The sequence below is a fragment of the Pleurodeles waltl genome, chromosome 3_1 (assembly GCF_031143425.1).
Source record: "Pleurodeles waltl isolate 20211129_DDA chromosome 3_1, aPleWal1.hap1.20221129, whole genome shotgun sequence".
Classification (NCBI taxonomy): Eukaryota; Metazoa; Chordata; class Amphibia; order Caudata; family Salamandridae; genus Pleurodeles; species Pleurodeles waltl.
The window spans coordinates 153,750,415-153,764,300 of record NC_090440.1 but is presented as its reverse complement, the minus strand read 5'-3'; the positions used below and the strand labels follow the sequence as shown (position 1 = coordinate 153,764,300).

Here is a 13,886-nt window from a genome sequence, read left to right as displayed (position 1 = left end):
CCGCATCAGAGACACCTGGCATCTGAACGCAGCCCATATCCGTGTAGTCTCATGGGGGTGTAATATACTCTATTGATGTATTTAAAATGTATCAGGAGGTGTCTACCATTTAGGAATATCTCTCGAGTCTACGAGCAGCAATACCGCCACTGTTCGTCCATTAGCTGCATCCCCAAGTCCCCCTGCCACTCAAGTGGTGCTTTTGTGAGTTTGTGTGTACGTTGTTTTTGTATGTATGCATAGAGTTGGGATCTCAAGCGCCGCAGCTGCTTTTCGGTAAGCACCGCAGATAGGGGCCGTACCTCCGAGGGTTCTCTCATCTTCTCCCTCAGTAATGCTCCCATTGTGTGTTGAGCTCGGTGATACTGATATTTTAGCAGTGGTGTTGTCCAGTCCACCCACTCCATGACCTCCTCCCACACCTCCATGCTCCATTCTCGGAAATCCTCTCCCATAGTCGTAATTTTTAACCTGCGCATGGCGTCTGCAAACTCCTCATCTCTCCATAGCGCATGCAACGTACACCACTTCAGTGGCACCTGTGGAGCGTATAGGAGAGTATGCCCCTGCCGGTGTATTAAGTCATGCCAGGCCATGTGGTGGCATTCAATGATGCAAGCACCCCAAGTCTTTGAACGGGGGGGGGCAGAAAATTTTACTGGGTAAGGGGTCCGGGACCACCAGTTCTCGTTCTATTTTTAAAAAGGGCAAATCCCGGGACCCATGTATACAAGTGTGGGCAAATGTAGCATGTGCCACTCTGTAATATAGCTCCAGATCCGGTGTGTTAAGTCCACCCATCTCATACAGCAAGGTCAGAATCTCCCACTTAACTCTCGGCTTCTTCCCAGCCCAGGCCAACCTGATACACAGCTCCCCTAGGGTTACAAAAAACACTTTTGACAGCACCATGGGTACATTCTGAAAAAAAAACAGGAATCTCAGGAGCACTACCATTTTCATGAGGGCTATTCTCCCCACCAGTGACAGTGGCAGTCTGATCCATGTGTCAACATCTTTTGTTAAGGTCTGAATCGCAGCCTCATAGTTATCTGCTTTTACTATCTTTGGATCTGTGTGTACACGAATGCCTAGGTATCTAACTGACCCCATTTCCCACTGAAGCGGGAACTCTGTTGCCACTGGCGGCAGGGGGAACATGATTGACTTACCCCACTTGATCCGTAATCCTGAAAAGATACCATATTTTATTATTTCCCCCAAGATCGGTGTCGCATTGCGTTGGGGGTCCCTGATATATAACAAAGTGTCATCCGCATAGGTGGAGAGCATCAATCTATAGTTCTGAAATTGCAGGCCTCGTTGACTGTGATACTCCCTCAGAGCACATGCCAAGGGTTCTGCCACTATAGCATACAGCAGAGGTGACAGCAGGCACCCCTGTCTGGTGCCCCTAATTATCTGGAAAGCGTCCGAAACCGTACCATTGATCCGCAGCCTGGCCAGTGGTTCCCTATATAGTGTCATCGCCAGTTGTAAATATAGGCCCCCTACCCCCATTCATGTTAATATTGCTGTCATGAAGTGCCACTCAACGGAATCAAACGCCTTCTCGGCATCTAAAAAGATCGCCACCGCTTTTACCTCCGGGTTAACATTCTGCATCGCCCGAACAACATGCAGATATTAGCAGTAAGACTGCGGCCGGGAACGAACTCCAACTGCTTTGGTTGAACCAGTTTGGGCAAAAATTGAGCCAGCCTGTCCGCTAGGATCTTCGCATAAATTTTGGTATCAACATTTATCAAAGATAACGGGCAATAGGAATAGCACCTCCCAGGGGATTTACCCGGCTTCAGCAGCGCAATCAGTATTGTCTCTCACATGGATGGGGGCATTATACCGTCTTCCACCATCTGCACATAAACTTTACTCAGATGTGGGAACAGAATATCTTTGAAAGGCTTGTAAAACTTTACTGTCAACCCATCCGGTCCTGGAGCCTTCCCCTCTGCCATACCACCCAGGGCCCGGCCCATTTCCTCCACAGTCAGAGGCACCATGAGGGTCTCCCTATCCTCAGTCGTTAGCCATGGTAATTTTATGTGAAACAGATAGTCCGTCAGTGCCTCCAAGTCTGGGGCAATTTTGGAGGTATACAGACCTTCATAATGTTTAAGAAACCTTCTCCCTATTTGCTCTGGGTCCGTGAGTTCCCTGCCATCCTCAGCCTGCACCATTGTAATCATGTCTCTCTCTCTACTTGGGCGCATCATATTTGCCAACATCGTCCCCGGCCTCTCCCCCTCTCCATAACCGCGGGGCGCTGCGTATTTCCCCATGTGTTGGAGCTCTGTGAGCGCTGTGTCCTTGAATTCCTCCAGCTTAGTGCGCATGGCCTGCATGACTGGGCCAGTCAGCCCTGTGTGTAAGTGCATCTGTTTTAATTGGGCGAGCTCATATTCCAATGTGTCTAACCTGCTCCAGACTGATTGCAAGACTCCTGCATGTTTTTCAATAGTTATACCTCGGATGTACACCTTGAATGCCTCCCATACGGTGCGTATACTGTCCACTGAACCTATGTTAAGTCGAAAAAAGTATTGTATAGCTGTAGCCAGCTCTTCTCAAAACACCAAGTCCAGGAGTGAGTATGGTGGGAATCGCCATGTGAATCGGGGGTTCACCTTGGGCCCAGAGCCATCACCAGCAAGACTTGAGAATGGTCTGAGTATGTGTGGGGCAAGGGGGTTTCTATCTTTAAGTTGCCTAATATACTGCTAGAAACCAACCAGAGATCGATTTGTGTGTGTAGGTTGTGTGCTGCCGAGTAGGTAGTGAGTATATCCCCCTTGTGTCGGGTGTCTACATCTCCATATGTCAACCAGTCCTAGGTCTTCTGCTATCTCTTTTAGCGCCTTACCCGCTGACGCCGGTCTTCTATACACCTCCCGATCTGGCGAGCAGGGGGTCCAATATGCAATTAAAGAGTCTATTGATGAGTTACATTTCTATGAATGAGTAAATGCATATTTGTTCTAACCTTTTCTTTTCAGATCTCTCTCCCTGCTGTTCCCTACCCTAATTCCCTTCCCCCGACTGGCTTCATCATAACTCTGTGCTATAATACCCTTCTGAGTTGGTGACGCCGGAAGGTGGGCCTTTTGTTCAGCGACGTGCAGATCCTGAGGAAAGGACACTGTGACACTTGGTGTTTATCTGTTTTGCCCATGGTGCGTAATCTCGTGGCCATGCAGATAGCGCACTGCCAAAGGGCGGCACCCCAAGCCAGGCACCCCTCACTCTTTATTGGCCAGCTAACTTTCAGAATCTGTGTTATAGCCTACGAGAATAGGATGACTGTCATCTCCCAGCCTCTGCGCAATCAGCCTCCTCCAAGTCTGCCTGCCTTGTTGGGTAGCTAGGCTCCTCCGGTCGTCACACGATGCACAGCAGTATTCCTGGCTTATTGAGCCATATGTTCATGCTATCTAGCCGTCCAACCAGGCTTTTAGGCCCCAGGGGACTCATCTCTCACTGCAGTGCCACGTCCATAACATCCTGCCATGTGTCCAGCTAAACCGCAAGGAGGTCGCCACTCGCACCTCCAGGCACTGCTGTGTCCAGCGCCGTCCTCTGAGGCAGCACTCAACACGGTATCACTCCTGCACCTCCGGGACTGGTCATTCCAATCAGCTCCTCGCGCACCGTGCAGTGTCTCGTCTAGGCCGCAGCTGCCATCTTTGTTACCTTCTCGGGCGGTAATCTCTGGGCAGCCTGTTCAAGCACTTGTTACCCCTCACAGGGGAAACGCTTTTGTGGGCGTGCGTCGCTGGTTGTCGCCGCTGTTCCTCTCTTCAAATCAGATCGCGCCCGGCCTGCCCGCCCAGATCTCTCGCTGTCCAAGGCTGGATTTCTAGCACGGGGCGTCCCTTACTTTCCGTGGTGTTCCGGCCTCCGCAGCCCAGCCTCGAGTCTGGCCCTTCGGCCATGCCGCTTCGCAGTAGGTTACAGGGGTCACAGCCCCCAGAGCATGGCTCTCTGCAGCCTCTCGAGCACGGTGGGGTCAATTTGGCATGTAAACGGCAGATCTTGAAGGCGGGTTGTAGGGCGGCTTGCGGAGCTTCTCTACAACGTGGCCATCTTGCAGCCGGGCAAGCTCCGCCCCCGCAGGATTATGATTTAATATTGGCATCTCTTATGCACATTCATCCTGCATTTTGGATATTCTCTTGTGGAAAGCATCCTTGTTGAGTTCTGGCCATCAAAATCGGTAAAAGAAGCAATCTACTAGGCATTAATAACCAATGAGCCTTAAAGTATCTTCCACATCATAAAATGACAATATGTAAGTTCTGTCCTTTATTCTGATAGCAATTTAAAATGTAAAACTCTGATTTCAATAATAGATTCAGGTATGTTCTCCACTGTAGATTTTGCATTCTCTCTTGAGCGCTTAAATTAGACTTGAGATCTAAACTTATAATATTTTAGACTATCTTTATTGTCACATTCGTTTGAGCACCTAAGTACAAGGTTAGCTATAATGTTCCTGGAATCCTTGTTTGCACAGGATTTTGTGTTCATGTTACAAGGCTAAGGCAAAATTGGCAAATTCCTATGCCTTTTGCAAACATAAACGTCTTTCAAAGAAGATATGTTTGTTGATCAGGAGCTTTGTTGCAGTTGTTTTGATTGAGGTCAGTGCATTGCCTCTTTCTCCTAAAATATTATAATATATTTCCCGCTAGTTGGTACGAATACAACAGTAGGGAGAAATGTACCTTCATTGTGATCCCTGTACTCTTAGTAATGGTTTATCCTCCTTCACAACACTCATGTTATGATAGAGTCCAACGTAAATACTTTACTGTAGGAAGTTGGCTCTGTATATACTATCTCATAGTGAGAGATAGTGTGCACAGAGTCCAGGGATTCCCCTTAGAGGTTGATAGTGGCAAAATTAGATAATACTAATGCGCTATTTTGTGGTAGTGTGGTCGAGCATTAGGCTTATCAGAGGGTAGTGTTAAGCACTTGTTGCACACGCACAGGCAATAAATGAGGAACACACACTCAAAGACTTAACTCCAGGCCAATAGTTTTTATATAGAAAAATATATTTTCTTAATTTATTTTAGAACCACAAGATTCAAGATTTGAGGTGAGTACATAAAATGCAAGGCACTTCACACAGGTAAGTATAGAGCTTTGATTCAAAGCAGTAGTACACACAGTTTTAGTAAAAATGCAAATGAGCTATTTTAAAAGTGGTCACTGCAAAAATCAACAGTTCCTGCGGGAGGTAAGTTTGGTTAGGTTTTGCAGGTAAGTAAAGCACTTACACAGTCAGTCTCCTGGGCTTAGGCAGACCACCGTTGGGGGTTCAAGGCAACCCCAAAGTCACTGCACAAGCAACACAGGGCCGGTCAGGTGCAGAGGTCAAAGGAGGGCCCAAAACACATAGGTGCCTATGGAGAACAGGGGTGCCCCGGTTCTGGTTTTCTGGCAGGTAAGTACCTGTGTCCTCGGGGAACAGCCTAGGGGGGGTTTGTAGAGCACTGGGGGGGACACAAACAAGCACACAAAACACACCCTCAGCGGTACAGGAGTGGCTGGGTGTAGTGTGCAAAGTAGGCGTCAGGTTTGCTATAGGAAGCAATAGAGGGACCCGGGAGTCACTTAGGCGATGCAGGCAGGGCACAGGGGCTTCTCGGGCCAGCGACCGACTGGGCTAGGATGAGGGCCGCCTGCTGGTCTCTCCTGCACTGGTGGGTGGTTAATCTTGGTCCTGGGGGCTGCGGGTGCAGTGCTTGGACCAGGCGTAGGCTTCCTTGTTACCAGGCAGTCGCGGTCAGGGTGAGCCTCTGGATCCTCTTTGCAGGCGTCGCTGTGGGGTCTCAGGGTGGTTGACTCAGGTTACTCACGTCGTCGCAGTCACCCTGGAGCCCTCTCTGCAGTGTTTGTTCTCTGGAGCTTGAGCCGGGGGCGTTGGGTGCAGAGTGAGAAGTCCTGGAGAGTGGCTACACCCTCTTTGTGCCTCCTCCCTGAGGGGAGGGTGGCACATCCCTATTACTATTGGGGGAATCCTCCAATCTCAAGATGGAGGATTTCTAAAGGCAGGAGCCACCTTAGCTCTGGGCACCTTAGGGGCTGTCCTGACTGGTGGATGGCTCTTCCTTGTTTTCCTCATTATCTCCTCCAGCCTTGCCACCAAAAGTGGGGGCAGTGGCCAGAGGGGTGGGCATCTCCACTAGCTGGGATGCCCTGGGGTGCTGTAACAAAAGGCATGAACCTTTGAGGCTCACCGCCAGGTGTTACAGTTCATGCAGGGGGAGGTGAGAAGCACCTCCACCCAGTACAGGCTTTGTTCCTGACCACAGAGTGACAAAGGCACTCACCCCATGTGGCCAGAAACTCGTCTGGTTGTGGCAGGCTGGCAGAAACTGGTCAGCCTAGCACTAGGAGTCGGACTGGTATTCAGGGGGCACCTCTAAGATGCCCTATGGGTGTATTTTACAATAAATCCCACACTGGCATCAGTGTGCATTTATTGTGCTGAGAAGTTTGATACCAAACTTTCCAGATTTCAGTGTAGCCATTATGGAACTGTGGAGTTCGTATTTGACAAACTCCCAGACCACATACTCTTTATGGTTAACCTGCACTTACAATTTCTAAGGTTTTGCTTAGACACTGTAGGGGCATAGTGGTCATGCACTTATGCTCTCACCTGTGGTATAGTGCACCCTGCCTTAGGGCTGTAAGGCCTGCTAGAGGGGTGACTCACCTATGCCACAGGCAGTGAGAGGTGGGCATGGCACTCTGAGGGGAATGCCATGTCGACTTAGTCATTTTCTCGCCACCAGCACACACAAGCTGTGAGGCAGTATGCATGTGCTGAGTGAGGGGTCTCCAGGGTGGCATAAGACATGCTGCAGTCCTTAGAGACCTTCCCTGGCAACAGGGCCCTTGGTGCCAGGGGTACCAGTTACAAGGGACATATCTGTGTGCCAGGGCTGTGCCAATTGTGGGAACAAAGGTACAGTTTAGAGAAAGAACACTGGTCTTTGGGCCTGGTTAGCAGGGTCCCAGCACACTTTAAGTCATAACTGGCATCAACAAAAGGCAAAAAGTCAGGGGGTAACCATGCCAAGGAAGGCATTTCCTTACATTTACTATGTCAAACTGACTAACGTTTGGCAAGTGGTGGAACTGGACATCTGTGTGTAGGGATCCTTTCATATTGGTGTGATGTCAACATTTCGTAGACAGAATATCCCCTAACACAAATATTGTGCTAGATATCGCTTACAGAAATATTGCCCTTTGGAGTTAATAATATACATTGTACACTCAATGTGTCAATATTGTTTCAAATGTTATTTAGTAAACAATATTTGTATGAGAACATATTCCTACCTATGATATTTCAACATACAATCCTTCTGAATGGTCAGCAAGTTGTGCAGGATGGATTGCAAAGATCAGGAGTTCTGGCATCACCATGGAGGCAGTTTTTCAATTCTGACTTTTTTGTAATTGAATGATTTCATGCTTTTTCATTTATACTGTGTAGGGCTGACTTGTCATTTACAACATCCTTTTAAACGTAATTACATTTAGCTTTTTTCTTTTTCAGCACTGCTACCTGTACGGTGGCAAGGAGAACCAATTGTAGTCCTAAATTCAAGTTCAGCAAAAGTACCAGCTGGCAAGTGCTTGTGCCTGAAATGCTCTGCACTTGGAATCCCTGCACCAGATTACCAGTGGTATCATAATGGGCAGGCCGTAAGCCAAAAGAGAAATAAACTGTTGGTAAGCTTTGGTTGCTCTTGGTCATTTTCTTGAGTTGTGCCGAAATAAGTACAGACACATATTGAGTTGTTTTATTTGCCAAATGTAATTGCGGTTTGTAGCTTTTTTTGCATACAATGCATACTTTTGAAGTAGATTGCAGAATTTGTCCATATTCAGCAACAACACCAGCATATTATTATTGTTTGACTCGCTCCATTTCCCAGGAGCCCTTTGCCAAGTGAGTCCTAACATGAAACTGCATCTTACCTGTTAGTTAAAAATGCTAGATCAGAAGATGTACAGGGTGTATTTCCAACATATACTGACTCGCAACCTTTTCGTGCCACCTGCACCCCATCACAAAGTTGTTTGTTTCAGCCAACAATGGACTTATGCTAGAGTTGAAAGCCAAAATGCCTGCACCAGGCTCTTCCTGTCTTTGATTTTAACATCCTTCATTGCAGTTACAGACAATGCTTGTTTTTGGTTAAAAAAAGGTTTTTGCAGCAGCGCAGTAAGGTCTGTAGGTCACCATCCCCTATAACATGCAATCTGGTTATGGTTCTCCCAACTAGTATTATCTGCCTTCTTTGGTTGCTGATATCGATGTGTATGTCCAGGGATCTTCTTGGACAGATGTTAAAAACGTGTTTTTTAAATATAGAATCTGCATTTTAAAATACCAACAAACTGTCAATCTCTACAGGACTGTGTGCTTGATGTTGAATCAGAGACAGCCAAAGACATTTTTAGGATTTTCGGTCGCCTAGGCAAGACCTGTTTAGGGTTCCTTCTTCGGACTGGATTTATTACCCATATTCAGCTCTTTCAGGTTCTCATGGTGCCAAATTATAGTGAGTCATATGTTAACCATTCAGAAATTGAAACATGTCATATCAGCCAAGAGCATCTACCAGCGAAGCAGTACCTAAATAAAGTTTGAACAAGATTTGAGTAAACCATTTCGTTTTGCCCTTAGATACAAATTGTTTGTACTGTAACAATACTTTAAGTAGTATTCAGTGTCCTAGTAACTTATTTCTGCCTTTTCTCTAAAGACACAGGAAGAGATGACTTGTTGGATGTTTTTGTGAACTAGTAAATAATAGTAAAATAAAACACATGCATACAGCGCTTGATATTTTAGCTTCAATTTTCATCATATTCGTTATACCCCTATTCACAGTAGGCATTTTAACCATAGTAGTGAAAAATCAGGGCAGTGCTTTATGCATTTTCACCACTCTATCTGGTGAAATCTGGTCATTCTCTTCTTGACTCTCTTCCTTTGTCTTGCTTCTCTTCCTTCCCTGTGTTTACTTTTCTGGGTACACACTGACCTCTGACTCCACTAAGTAAGAGAAATGAAGGGGGGGAGGAGAGGTGGTACAGAGGGAGTTAATGAGACATAGTGAGAGAGGTAAGTAAAGTAAAGAGAAAAGGGCAGTAGGGAGATGGGTAAGTTAAGGACAGAAAGATGAGGTAAGAAAGAATCAGAGTAGTAGAAAGGGGAACAGGTGAGAAGAGTTAGGAATAGGTGGGTACAGAAAGAATTTGTTTTGGATTGTGATAGAGGCATAGTGAGAGCTAGAGGTAGGACAATGAAAAATCTAGAGACAGTGAGGTGTGGGGTACATAGAGGGGTAAGGTAGAGAGGTGTTAGAGCGTGAGGCGGAGAGAAATAAAGATAGACAGGTACAGAGGTGTGATAGATAAGTATGGAAAGTCGCATGGTAGAGAGCAACAACGTCACAATAGGTGTCAGTTATGGAAAGACAGCTCAGGTAAGGTTAGTTAGGCAGGCATGTAGATTAAAAAGGATGAAGGGGAAATATTGGTGAGATCAAAGATGTGAAGTAGATAAACAGGTGAGGAAGAGGGGTACGGTTGATACAGAGGTAGAAAGAGAGATGGTCTGAGGTATAGAAATAAGTGAGATAGGAATCTCAGGGACATGTAGTATCACTCCCTTCAAGGTACGTGTATAACACCGCCAACATGTTTTTGGCTGTCCAAAATGCATTCAGCTGTGATTTAACAAGTAAATTGGGATTTTGTAGTGCCCTCAACAATTAAATCCCCCTCAAGCGTGGCATGAACTTCATGGTCTCCTTTCTTTTGGGCATCACAGCCATCTCATTGGCCAAATCAACTGCGCTGCCAAGTAGTAAGCTTCTAAATTTGGCAGTCCTATCCTGCTCTTATTCTGTGGCAACATGGTGCATGCTATGAATATCTTCTATCATTTGCTGGCCTGGGTCAAATTAAAAAAGACTGTTTAGCTCTTTATAAAAGTGCACTTTAACAAGACTGGGAGAGCCGAAAAGAAATACAACAACCTCAGGAGGATTAACATCTTTACAATAGCTACCCTACCAAGTGGTGACAATGGAAACCTCTTATAGAACGAGAATGAGGTGTGAATCACAGTCACTGCTCTCCCATTATTGCATGAATTAATTTATAATTATGATGATTTATCCATACACTAAGAAATGTAAAGTGTTGGAGATGGCCACGCCTAGGCCGTCCCCACTTTCAACGGGAACACTTCACCTGCACTGACATCGATCGGGAAGAGGAATGACTTATACTAGTTTGTTCCTACCCCTTCCCTCACAGCACACATGAAAGTGGCTCTGTGGCTACAGCGAATAAATGAGGGGATAGTGGACACCCCTGATCTGTACCCCTGTGTATTGTCCAGGAATCAGAGAATACCTTACCGGTTCACACCTTTGCTGTAGGATCTGCATAAAGGAGGTTCACCCATTTTGTGAATCATTTGCCCCCCATTTTTCTCAATACTTTGAACATACTTTTATCTCTAGTGATGTGACCATAGGTGACAAGTTAAGCACTGGTGTCTTATTTAGCCCACAAGAGTGTCTGCCAATGAGTATGTATACCTCTGCCCTCTACAAACCTGTTGTGGTCAGAATGTATCATTGCGCGGGTCAATGGGTTTCAGTGTACAACCAGTAGCTTCCCTAAAATGTTGTATTCAGAATTAAGGAAAGATAAGGGCCTGTAGGATCCAATGTCTAAGGAATACTACCATTACTTGAGCGGAAGTGTTATTGTAGCATTTCTAGTAGACTCTGGAAAAAGCCATAGCTCAGCTGAGGCGATATATAGTGCCAACAGTCTGAGGGCCAGTTGACTCCTATACACAACATAACTTAGAACTATGCTGGTAAACCATCTTTTCCGAGGGACTTTCCCCTTGCCAGCGTATCCATTGCAGCCTTAATTTTGCTTATAGCGATTGGTTTCTCCAGAGCCTGTTTCTGCTCAGCATTCAGAATGACCAGTGGTATATGTTATATGAACGATCTAATTTCCTGGGTGTTACGGTTTGGTGGTGCGGAGTATAACAACTCGCAAACTCTGCGTTTATGACATTGGGTGTGTCCTGTATAGTCCCCCTATGCTCTAATAGCGCATATTGGGTGTCTGTCTCAATTTTCATGAAGCAGCCTTACCAGCATTTGGCCTGCCCTGTCTCCGCCTGTGTGCTGATGAGTGAGATGTTCTTTATAATGCTTACATGGAATTACTTACTGGTTATTCCATTACTCTGAGCCTAGAGTTCCTTGTTCTAAGCATTACCAAATGAGGCGTAGACAGGATTGCGCCCAATTTCCTTCTTTTAGAAAATAAAAGAAAAACAAGCCCCTTCCTCTCCCATTAAGAATACCTCCTTTCTTGAATCAGCCTGTAATATTAAGCCACTCTTAATTCCTCATTATACCACCTTTATAATCATTTGAAATACTCACAGGGAGGGATGTGATGCTCGAAACAGGGAAATCTTGGCTAGGAGTAACGGAATTACTGGTAAATAAGTTATGCATTACCTCCTCATCTACTTTCTTGTTGTTTACATTACAAACTGCAATTTATTTTCTACGATTTACTTCGTAGCAGTTAGAACCTTGACACCACAAAACAATGTTTTAACTGTTAACAATATAAATTCTATAATGTTTCACAAACGTAGAATGATTTGACCATGTAGCCACCCTGCAAATCCGTTTTAGGAAGGCTCCCTAAAACTCCTCCCAAGATGCATGCTTCTGGTGGATCTCCTGTGCACCCCAAAGGAGGTGTAATACCCTGCTTCTGATAAGCCATAATAATCATAGTTTGAATAGAAGGGCAGCAACCTTTGTAAACTACCACAAAACGTACAAATAGTGACTCTGTTTTCCTAAACTGAGACACCCTCTCAAAATATATCAACAGAACTCTTCCTACATGTAGTTTATTCAGTTCCTCCTCTTCAAGGGGTAGAAGGAGATGGAAAAACGCAGGGACAACAGCTTCTTGCTCTAGATTAGCTTTGAAAGGAACCTAGGGAGAAAAGTAGGGCTAATCTCAAAACAACACAATCTGAGAAAACTCTCATGCAGGGATATCTGACTGAAAAAGCACCCAATTCTCCTACTTTTTTTTCTGCCTGTATACCCTATCGAGTGATTAGTCACACTTTATAAACCCAAATTGATTGATTGATTGAGAAGAATAGTCTAGAATTCACATTGAGGCATCTACACAGTTCTCCCTAAAAGCCTTAATAGATGCCCACTGGCATTTTAGTGCAGAGTGTTTAAGACCTAACTCAAAAACACTTTGGAGAAATTGGAGGACTGAAACATCTGGACATCTCAAAGGTTCTAACTTTTTACTTTCACACCATTTATAGAAAGAAAACGAGGGCTGACTTTCAAGTTGCCTCCTTCCTTGAAGCCTGAATTGTAGAAGTTAAGTTATCTGGGAGACCTAATTCCTATAACCATAGCCTTCCAACCTCAAGACTAACTGAAGATGGCAAAGGACCATCTGAGATAAATGAGGAAAATATTCATGGAGGAGGGTCCAAGGGAAGAACCTATCCTGATCCTTCTTCATTTTCACAATGAGAGAGAACCAAGAAGAGAAAACCCAGGCCTGTGTAATCAGAATCACAGATGCTGTCTCTAACTTCACCCTCATTAGGAGCGTCGTTATCAAATGGAACAGGGGAAAGGCATACAAAAGTCCCCATGGCCAAGGGCAAGAAAGAACATCCACTCTCCAAGCCCCCAACATGAAACATCTCCTTTCATGATAATCAGGACCTCTGTTGTTTCGGACCTGACTTGAAGCCCGTGGGATCTGAATTCTTATCCTTCTTTCTTGGTTGAAGTGTTTTCTGCAGGAGGATATCTGATAGAGACTTCTAGCTGCAGATTCCTTACCTTAGAATTCCCTGGCGTCAGCTTCGAATCTGGAATTTTTCTGCTGAGTTAAAGGTAATTAACTTGTTCATATTGTAGGAAGACCCTTTCCTTTTATCATCATAGCTTCTTAAGGATCTGCTCTTTCCTTTATAAGGCACAGTATGCTTCCCATCCTTGAAAATTTGTGTCTCTATTCACTCCAGTTGATCTCCGAACAACTTCCTATCCTGACACAGGATCTTAAAAAGAGCAGCCTTTTCTGCTGCCTCTGCTTTCCAGTCTATTAACCACGTCTTCTCTCCGAGTCCGAGGCACCAGTAAATAAAACAGCTGATCTGATTGAATTACATCGGATATCTGTAGAAACCTTTCCTGCTGCACCATATTAAGCAGTAACTCAGAATAGTTCTCATGTTTCTTGCATTGCAGCTGCTAAATTCTCAAGGTCCTTTACTAAGGATTCTGCTGTAATTTGCATTACCAGCTCTATGAGACATATTATTTGCTTCTCAGTCTTTTTATTCACTTCATCCTTGGGTGTGCTATCTTCGGGGCTAACTGGTGTGTGGCAAATTAAAGTGACTAACATGGCGTCAATGATGATTGATTTTCTTCAAAGTCTTCCCATGTGTACTTTTTGGGAGAAACTTGGGAAGACTCAGATGCTCCAGGTCCTTCCATTCATGGAAAATAAGAGTCTTTATTTTTTCATGGAGCAACATGGAAAGATATGAAGATTTGACGTAGTATGAAAATAGGCCTTATTCATCCACAGATTGTACCACTTACAGAAACCCCATATTGTGTCTAATATGCTCAAGAAGCTGGGCAACCTCTTCTCTGCAAATATATTTAGCACCAACCTCTAAACTCAGGTAAGCTCAGAATCAGTAGAAAAAA

At 45.1% G+C, this 13,886-nt stretch overlaps 1 protein-coding gene across 3 annotated transcripts in view; it reads left to right on the top strand.

The window, feature by feature from the left end:
• Positions 1–13,886, top strand: part of LOC138283857 (mucosa-associated lymphoid tissue lymphoma translocation protein 1-like) — a 977,541-nt gene that overhangs the window by 546,249 nt on the left and 417,406 nt on the right. For all 3 annotated transcript variants that reach the window (XM_069222019.1, XM_069222018.1, XM_069222020.1), the window contains one exon: positions 7,604–7,779. In XM_069222019.1, the coding sequence (XP_069078120.1) occupies positions 7,604–7,779 (176 nt within the window). The remainder of the gene's footprint in view (positions 1–7,603; positions 7,780–13,886) is intronic.